At 31.7% G+C, this 10,608-nt stretch overlaps 1 protein-coding gene across 1 annotated transcript; it reads left to right on the forward strand.

Moving 5' to 3' along the window:
• Nucleotides 1-314: 314 nt before the first annotated feature.
• Nucleotides 315-848, forward strand: BGZ61DRAFT_375802 (uncharacterized protein; the record flags this gene model as incomplete). Its single annotated transcript, XM_046242448.1, has 2 exons — nucleotides 315-528; nucleotides 556-848. Coding segments are annotated over 2 exons (507 nt in total), but the record flags the coding sequence as incomplete, so codon positions are not given.
• Nucleotides 849-10,608: the final 9,760 nt, after the last annotated feature.

Consider the following 10,608-nt stretch of genomic DNA (forward strand, 5'->3'; position numbering starts at 1 on the left):
TATTACCAATATCAGGATTTTAGCCTTATCTTGCTGCAGACTTCCCTTCTTTTTCTATTATTGCGATATTGGGATAGCTTTTGCAATGGCATCTCTTCAAGACAAGCTGATTATTCTTTCCGGCCTCCCTCGAAAGAAGCTTTCTAATATTCATCATCTAGCTGAGTGTAGAGTCAAGGCCGATGAGTTCTTATGACGGTCTAGTACCTTTTAGAAGGGTCGAGATGCTATTCTCCTTTGCCCCTTTTCTTTGTTAAAGCTTAATTTAATTCTAGCCTTAGTAAGGTCTTTTATCTCCCTTCTATTAGTTTAGGTTATCTAATGAGATGCTTTTCCAGGTCCTAAAGTTATTCTGGGTTTGGATTTGTAGTTTCTGGGCCCTCAACCGACTAGGCCGCCCTTTGTATGTTGAGTTGGATATTCAATTTCCTGCTACCAGCTCTAGAGAGGCCTTCCTCGTCTGGTTCCTCAAGCAGCTTCCTTTTCGAGACTCGTTCATTACAGTAAGGATAGGACTTTTAGCTACCTGTACTTTCTAGTAGGTCTTTATCCTAGTAGACTGGGCTTATCTTAGAGGGTACTTCTTTATGAATCTTCCTTCCTACCTATATCTTATTAAGGCCCTTATTGTTGTCTTTGTCGGGGTTATCAATCTGGTTATATGTTGCTATTGTATCTATAGCTATCTCTTGATAACTACCCGCTTCAACGAATATATTCTGACCCCTTTTTATGCTTGTACTTCGGCCCCGGGATATATAAATGGGGTGTATGCTAATTGCCTTTGGTATAACCGGACTAATTGCAACTGGAAATGCCTCTATAGGTATATAGCTTTAGGTCGTTAAGAAGATTCTTGGAAATTTCCTCTTGGTGGTCGAGCTATAAATCTGAATATGTTAACTTCTTATACTTTTAATATCTTTAACCCTCGTTCTTGCCCTTAGATTATTGGCGAATATCCCTTTAAGGCTGGTAGTGTATCTGACCTTAAGATTTATTGTTGGGCTTTCTAGGTTTTTACTTAGGCTTTTTGTAATGGGTACTGGGCTCTTTAGTTGGTTTTAATGGGTTTCTTTTTCTATTAAAGGAAAAGAAAAAAAAATAGTTTTTTTTTTTATTCTTGTAGAATAGATAGTTAATAGTAAATACCTAGGGAATGATATTACTACTTAGTTAGTACTATCTTTATTTCTTTTAAATAGATTTCTTTTATACTATTTCTTTTTATTATAAGGTATTATTTATAGCAGCTAGATTCTTTTTAGGTAGTTATTTTATTGGGTCTTAGCTATTTAGACTCTTTATATTTAAGTCTCTCTAGTAACTCTATATCTTGCCTTTTCTATCTACCTTTCTATATAGTAATACTGCTATCCCTAGTTAAAGCTATATTCCTAAATATCTAATGAGATATTCTAGATTGCTTTATATTAATTTCTAGCCTTTTTACTTATCTTTAAAATATAAACCTAGAAGTCCCCTCTAAGTCCCCTCTATAAATAAAGAATAGGTATAGAATAGGCCTTATCTAATAAATTCTCTATCTTACTGGGTTGATATATCTTATTATAAGATAGTTCTTCCTTAGATTCTTCGTCCTTATCTTTAGTAGGAGGTCCCCAAACCTCTATATTATTAGGGCTGGCCCACTACCCTTAATTATTCTTTATAAAGGCCTTAATCCGGTCTCTATAGCAGGTTCCAGCCATCTTTATACCATCTAGGGTCTTAAGGATATAGGTTCTAATCTCCGCTAAAGCTTCTCGAATTCTATAGAATCCTTGCTATTTTGGCTTGAGCTTGGCTGCAGTAGAAAGATTATGGTAGTTTTTGATATTGTAGAGAAGGATAAGGTCCCCTAGTAATAGTAGCTTTTTCCTCAGCTTGAAGGTATTAGAAGTAGTTGTTTTTCTCGCTAGGTTCTTCCAATATTTCTTAACCTTCTATTTAGTAGCTTCCCAATCTTCTTATTATCTTTCTAGGATCCGGATTCGAGCTAAGATAATATCTTCCCTGATATGAACCTCATCCCAATTAATAAGTCTCTAGGTTGGGACTTTAACTTCTATAGGGAGGATAGATTCCTATCTATAAAGGAGCTAAAAGAGTAAGCATCTATGGAATTTATGGATTGTAGACCTATCTACAAATAGAGTTTAGTCTACCAACTCAACCTACTTCTCTAGCTGGCTGAGCTTTTTAAAATAGTTAATTAAGGATATATAATTAACTTTAATTAGCCTATTTGACTTGGAATTGTAGAAGGAGATCTTAGTTATTATGATATCTAGGTTGTCTAGCTTATTAGGGATTTCTTTTACTAGCTTACTTTTATTATTAGTAACAATCTTTATAGATATACTATAGCAATAGAGGATCCTTCTAATAAACTTCTGGATATTTACTGTATTTAGGGTCTTATAAGGTATAGCTTTAATCCATTTTATTAGATTGTATCTAGCTTTTAATAGAAACTTCATCTTATTATTATTAGGAAGATATTATTTATTAATATGGATCTTTATTATAGAATACTAAGGAGTAGTAAGCTTAGCAATTTCTACTGGTCTCTGGGTAGCATGAACCTAATAAATTAGATAAGTCTTGATAATTAACTTTATTTTGCGTTTGATGCCTTGCTAGAAATAGTAGCGGGAAACGATATAGATGGTTGCCTCTCTGCCTTTATGACCTCTATGATGGTAGGAGGTTATAATGAGATGCTTTTAAAGCTTCTTATTATTAATAATAAGTGTAGGGTTGTCTTCTAGGCTTAGTGCTTGTCTCTAGATGTGACCTCCGTGGATATAGAATTGTATTGCCTTTTTTCTTAGTTGCGAGAAGTTTCTTGCTGAGAGTCCCTCCGGCTGCTTTAGGGAAGTTAAATAGTTCTCTAGGACTAGCTATTTATCTGTATAGCTATCTTCTAGTTTCTTATCTTCAGGGCCAAAAAGAATAAGGTTAAGGCGGGTGTTGATCTTATCCTTAATGTTGCCTTTAGCTTCTTGGTCTAGAAGGTTAGAAGGTCCCTCTTCTTTTCTTGAAAGATTGTTGGCTACTGTATTCTTCTTTTCTAGAACGTATCTAATAGTAAAGTTAAAGAGTAAGAGGTAGCTAATTTAGTGGACGACTATTAATCCTGGTATATCGTCGGCTCTATTGTTGATCTGATCGATAAGGACTCTTAAGTTGGTTTCTAAAGTAAAGGGATATCTATAGATCTGCATTCTTATGCATCTAATAGTATAAAGAGCTTCCTTGTACTCTAGCTTTGTTGTATTATATCTCTTCTTAGTATCTAATTAGGTACTAGATTTAAATCTTATAGGGTAATGTTTTTTATTTATTATTTGTATTAGGATAGCTCTCTAATCTAGGATGCTGGTATTAATTATTAGAATAATCTCTCTAGCTTCTTTAGATAGGTTGAGAGAGATAAGGATAAGAGCTGTAATAATCCTCTTCTTTAATATTCTTATTACTTCCTTCTTATTATCTTCCTACTTCTAGAAGATATTCTTCTTTAGTAGCTTGGTAAGGGGCTTAGCAATCTAAGTATACTTTTCGATTTAGATTCTATAGTATCCTGAGATGCCTAGGAAGGCTCTGACTTCAGTCTGGTTAAAGTAATCTTCCTATTTAACGATCTTTAGGATCTTATTCTCTATGGGCTTGTAATTATAAGTCCCATAAAGATATCCTACTAAAGAAGCGGCCTTTTAGTAGAAGAATGACTTTTTTATGGTAATTAAATAGCCTAAAAGCTTTATATTAACTAGAATAGTATTGAGGTTTATTAGGTGCTTTAGAATATACTATTTAATACTAGAAAGGGACTCCTCCCCTTTATAGTCCTTAATAGGGCCCTTGATACTAATATTATCTAGAAAAGCTCTAGCTATATTAGGTATTAAATTAAAAAGAATCCTTGTTATAATTCTAGTAAATTGGGCTACTGAGTTTGTAGCTTCTTGAGGGAGGGTATATAGCTTGAATAGATTAATTGGCATTTAAAAGGTCGTTAAGTCCCTGCTTTTTATATCTAGGGCGATCTAATTGTATTTAGAAAAGAAGTTAAGGACTAAAAGGATTTAATATATCCCAAATTCAGTAAAGAAGTCTTCAGTTCCAGGAGGAATTATTCTATCTCTAATAGTATAGGTATTATACCTCTTGGCTAAGTTAATAAGATGCAAACTTCTATCTTTTTTAGCTACAAGCATCTACTAGTTTTTATAAAAAGTATAACTTTCTTTAATAATCTTATTCTTTAGTCTTTCCTTTAGTAGCTTAATGACCTTAGCTTTAGTTTTATAAGGGATAATTATATTGCTATACTACTAGGCTATATAAGGTGTGATTTTAATGACCTGTAGGGGAGCGATTCTAGGGTTAAGTTCTCTCTTTTTCTTAAAAGTCCAAGCTAAAGCTTCTTTCCAATTAAAAATAATTTAATAGAAGATTTCCCTCTTAGCATTATTAAGGGTATTCTTAGTCTGCCCTATTAGAGTATTTAATTTCTTGCTGAAGAGCCTTAATTTCTTCTTAATCTTTAAGAATTTGGGAGTAATATAGTTAGAAAAAGGGAAGTTTTTTTTTAAGTTTTCTTTAATCTTATTCTATTTCTTATCGTGCTAGAACAAGTCCCCTTTGGGCGTAGATTTATTAAAAGGGATGTTATTTCTAGGCTGGACCTTATTAGCCTTTCTTTTATATATAATATTAACCTAGACTATTATATCCTCTTAGTTGCTATCTAGAGTATGAGTTTTCTTAATTTTAGATTGCGTCGGATCGTTTTCCTTTATTTAGTCTTTAAGAATAATCTTAAAGACTTTTTATGCTATCTTTTTATTGATGTATCTAATAAGATACTTGATATCATCCTCCTTTAAATTGTAGATATTATTAATAGCCAGTTTAGAGAGTTTTGGTATGCTTATAATAACCCCCTTGATGTTACTTTATTAGTAATTAAATTAACTCTTTATATTCTGCTTGTAACTAAAGATATTAAGTTGATAGTTTCTAGCTTATAGCTTATTAATATCTTTCTAGGAATAGTATTATAGTTAAAGGTAACCTTTACATTTTAAAAGAAAGGCATCTCTAGGATGAAGGGGATAGAAACTACTAATGTAGGGGCTATATATATTTTCTATTCTATAAAGATGTTGCCTATATAGATATTAGTGGTAATAATTCCAGCTATTAGAATTAAGTCTTTTAAGAAGGATATAATCTTAGCTAAGCTAGATATAAATGGGAGCCGGCTGGTCTTGACAATATAATCTAAGATAATATTACCTTTAGCATTTATATCTAGAATAGCTTTCTAGATATAACTATTAAGATGTCTAAGTCTTACTTAAAGCCTCGGGAGGTCTTAGTATATTAACTATAGCTATATATTAATATTTTAAATGAGGTTTATAAAAGCCTTTATTATTATCTCATTAGGTACTTTGCAATTAGACTTCCTTAATTTCTTCTTATAGAAGATCTTTTTTGTAGTTTTATTGTTTATTATAATATAGTCTCCTAGAATAAGAATAAAATCACTTTAGGAAGTTAGAGGGTCTTTTTCCTAGCTAATTACAACTATAAGAATTCTGCATTGCCGAGCTAAATTATTAAAGTAAATCTTAGAAAATGGCGGGCCGTCCTGTGTTATAAGCTCTGGCTTTTTCTGTTTCTTGAGAATGTTTATTTTGATATTTTCTGGCAGTCTTTTTTTATAGGAAGGAGCAGGGTCTAGCTAGATAGTATTGGTAATGCCATTAGCTATATCGACTAATTTCTTTGTTATTGAATAGTTAAATTCCAAGTTGTAATGAATTATTTGAGGGATTGAAACTGGGATTTTTATATTTAGGACTTTTTATCTTAGGAAAGTTCTATTCTCAATTAAAGTAGTATGATGGGTATCTCTATTAGAGGCATTCTTGTTAATAGCTTCTACTAGCTTCTAGTCCTTTAGTTTAGTTGGTAGAAGAATTCTTAGTGTAATTACTAGAGGAATTAGATAATCTCTCTCAGCTTCTTTTAGTAGTTTTTTAATTCTAGCCTTTTTAGTAATAGTAGTATTAAAGGTGATATTATTATTCAGGATTATAGGAGGCTTGCTATTGTTTTTTTTGTTAATAAGGATGATATTAGTAATAGGCTTGTTATCCTAATTGTTAATAGGCTTTCCAGTTTTGTTACTAACCTTATTAATAATTAGGTCCTTAAATAGTGGGTTTTAGTTTCTTTTTATAAAGTCTATTACTAGGTCTTATTCCTTCTAGTTGGGAGACTAGTTTTAGATTGCAAAGCTGGATATTAAACCTTCTAAAAAACTAGCAGCTGGGGACTTTAGGAACTTTTAGATTTATAGAATAATTAACTTCTTAATACCGCTAAGAAGTCCCATCTTCTAAACTAGCTTCAAGGGGATATTAGCTTCCCTTTAACCTACCCAGGCCATACTAGCTTCCAAGTTGAAATTACAGTAGCTAGCATCCCTATCTCTTTATAGCTTGTAGTATTAATTGGGAAAATAACTAGGAATATAGCAGTAGAAGCATTTAATCTACTTCTGACTATAGTTGGCGTTGATAATAAAGTCCTAGTCGTCTCTATAAGATCCTCTGGGAGCTAGGTTGTAATTGTAATGAGGTTGATTGAAGAGCCTCTACTTATCTATAGCATTCTGAATTATAGCTACCAACCTAGCTTTTATGTCTTCCTATTAACAAGCTGCATTAATGCTTAATTCTTAGATCATCTTAGTAAGGGAGTCGATAGCTTAGTCGGTCTTTAGTTGACTTGGCGGTGGAAAGGAATGTTCTATATTCTTCTTCGAGGGCCTCTTATCCGATATAAATTCTCTCTCCCAAGGTTCCTCAATTAGGTCTTTAAATTCCTAGTCCCATTCGAATAAGGATATTATGAGATTGACTATGTTGTTATAGGTTTTTGCTTGTAGCTTCTGGATTGAGATATTCTTCTATTTATATATCTGAATAATAACCTTCTGGGGAAGAGTATGGAAAATAGCATAGGAATTGCCTTCCTTAAATTTCCCTCCATTCTAGAGAGCCTTATACAGCTTTTGATAGGTTTTAAGCTAGTTGAGTATCTTAAGATTAATTGCTTTCCTTATGGACAGGGAGTTTATCTTTAGGATTCTTTTAAGGGGTTGGAGCTATTATTTCTCATCCTTCCTTTTAAAGTCCTCTAGAAGTTTTATCTTAACTTCCTCCTAGGTATTATATTTATAGGTTTTTTCTATCTTTATTCTAACGTCCTTATGGGAAAAATAGGTTAATAGTATCTTCTTTTTCTTATTAATATAAACTCTGCCTCTAATGTAGTTCTTAAATAACTATATGAAGCTGGTAATATTAGTCCCTTTGAACTTGTATTTGAATATATAAATAGGGATGAGGAATCCCAATTTATTGTTTTTATCGGCTTCTAAGCGGCTTTTATTGTTTGGATTTATCTTAGAATGGATATTTAACTCTAGAGGGGTCTGGTCTTGCAAATATAACTCTATACCGGCTAGGAGAGCAGCAAGCTGTAACTAAGCTAGTTTGATGTATTGGGTTGGGGGGTGGCTAGTTGTGTTCTTAAGTATTTTATTTAATGCTTTTCTCTTTTTCTTTCTTTTTTTTGCCTTAGTAGTGGTATTAGAATTGTAAGTGTAGTTAGAGAAATTTTAGTTTCTTGGAGAATAATTCTTTTCTTATAATATAGCCTTAGCTAACTATATTAAAATGAATATTTAATTGCAATAATATTCCTTCTGTATAGAGAAATATATAACTAGAAAGAATTTATAAATAAAAAATAAAAGAAAATTAAAGGAGGGTTAAGTGTCTATCTTAAGTAGGTATGGGTTATAATAGTCATAAAAATCTCTTAAAAATGGGCTAGGAGTAATAGAGGGGAATTGCTGCTAATGATTAAGGTTTTTGCTTGGTGCTCTTTTGTACTTCCTGGTGAAATCTCTCTCTACAGGGCGATTGTCGTGATGATAACTCTCTCCCTGGGTGCTGCTAATCTTTTTATTTTCTTCTTCTACTTCTAGAGTTAAAATCCCCCCCCTTATATCTTTCCTCTTAAGCTTTAGGATCTCAATATTATAGATAGACAATAAAGCTAGCGTAGCTAGACCTCGGTCTTTTATAAGATGCTAAGTTATAATTATCGCGATGATGCCTTTCTATCCAACTAATCCCTATATATTCTCATTTAGCTAATAGCTTACTAAATAGAATTAGCAGTCTGGGCCTTAAACAGACCTCCTACAGGCATGATTATCTAGAGATATTATTCCATAAGATACTTTCTAAGCCGATTGTACTTTCTTTTTCAGTCTAGCTCTTAAAGCTGAAGAGTTAGTGTAGTTGTGGTTGGTATGGCCCGGAGTCTGGATTATCGCGGACATCCTCCTTCGCAGGAAGTGTCTTAGATAGGATACCTGGCTCCTCACCGGTTTGATCGGGCTTCCTGGGCTCCCTCAGCTCATAGGAAATTCGGGGAGGTCTCGATTCCCCTGTCTTTCCTTTCCTTTCCTTCTTGCTCTTTTCAAGTCCGGCGGCTTGCAGCGTGAAAGTACATCAATTAATCCCTCTGATAAGCAAGATCAATTGATTTGCCGCCCCACTGTGACCTCCAATTTAGCAGTAGGAAGGGACGGAAAATAACACCCAACTTATTAACTTACCCTAGGGGAAATGTACAGAGAGTTGTTGCATAGGCGTCTTAGCCGGTCAGCCCGAAGCTATACTAGATTACGCATATGAGGTCGGATCAATCTGAGGCTTATGTCTCCTGATAGGGAAGCATCTCATGAGATAGAATATCGAGTCGGTCGCAGGAAAGTTTGCTGGCAAGGCATTAATAGGGCCTGTAGCAGCCCGATATCTAAGGGAGGTTGAAGATAGAGGTTAGACAGGGAATGTAGTGATAGCAAGAAGGCTCAAATAAATCTCTTAAAAATAAAGGCAATCAATTAATAGACTCTCTAGCAGCCTCGAGCCCTTCTAGCCTCTCTGACTTCTAGGAAGAATCTCTAATAAAAGGAAAAATAATGATTTCCCCTAGTGATGGCACTGACCTCCTCTTTTAACCCCATCTGGGTCACCCTAGAGATATCCCCGCTAGCGACTAGCTAGCCCAAGTGTCCCTAACTGCCTGTTATATTACTTATATAGATATTAGTAGTAATAATTTTAGCTATTAAAATAAAATCTTTTAAAAAGAATATAATCTTAGCTAAGCTAGATATAAATAGAAGCCTATTAATCTTAATAATATAGTCTGAGATAATATTGCTTTTAGTACTTATATTTAAAATAGCTTTCTAGATATAATTATTTAGATTCTTTAATTATATCTAAAGCCTTAGAAGATTTTAATATATTAACTATAGCTATATATTAATATTTTAAATAAAGTTTATAAAGGCCTTTATTATTATTTTATTAGGTATTTTATAGTTAGACTTCTTTAATTTCTTTTTATAAAAAACCTTTTTTATAATTTTATTATTTACTATAAGATAATCTTCTAGAGTAAGAATAAAATTATCTTAGATAAATAAAGAGGTTTTTTTATAACTAATTATAATTATAAGAACTTTATATTACTAAGTTAAATTATTAAAGTAAGTCTTAAAAAATAGCAAGCTATTTTATATTATAAGCTTTAGCTCTTTTTATTTTTTAAAAAGGTTTATTTTAATATTTCTTAATAGCCTTTTTTTATAAAAAGAAGTAGAGTCTAGCTAGATAGTATTAATAATACTATTAGCTATATTAATTAATTTTTTTACTATTAAGCAGCTAAATTCCAAGTTATAATAAATTATCTAAAAGATTAAAATAGGAATCTTTATATTTAGAATCTTTTATCTTAAAGAGGCTTTATTCTTAATTAAAGTAATTTAATAGATATTTCTATTAGAGGTATTCTTATTAATAGCTTTTACTAGCTTTTAGTTCTCTAGTTTATTAGCTAAAGAATTCTTATATAATATAAAAGAAATTAAATAATTTCTTTAGCTTTTTTAGGCAGCTTTTTAACTCTAGCCTTCTTACTAATAGCAGTATTAAAAGTAAATATTATTATTATTAATAATAAAATAATATTAGTAATAGGCTTATTATTCTAATTATTAGTAAGCTTTCTAATTCTACTACTAATTTTTTAATAATAAGTTTTTAAATAATAGGTTCTAATTTTTTTTATAAATCTATTACTAGTTTATTCCTTTTAATTAAAGATTAATTTTAAATTATAAAGCTAGATATTAAACTATTTAAAAATTACAGCTAGAACTTAGAATTTCTAAATTTATAGAGTAACTAGCTTCTTAATACTACTAAGAAATCCTATCTTCTAAACTACTTTAAAGAGATATTAGCTTTCTTTAATCTATTTAAGCTATATTAGCTTCTAAGTTAAAATTATAGTAGTAGTATTCCAGTTTTTTATACTTATATATTAATTAGAAATATCCAGGGATATAGCAGTAGAAATATTTAATCTACCTCTAATTATAGCTGGTATTAGTAATAAAGTTTTAGTTATCTCTATAAGGTTTTCTAGAAG

Source organism: Ilyonectria robusta (assembly GCF_021365365.1).
Source record: "Ilyonectria robusta strain PMI_751 chromosome Unknown BGZ61scaffold_100, whole genome shotgun sequence".
Classification (NCBI taxonomy): domain Eukaryota; kingdom Fungi; phylum Ascomycota; class Sordariomycetes; order Hypocreales; family Nectriaceae; genus Ilyonectria; species Ilyonectria robusta.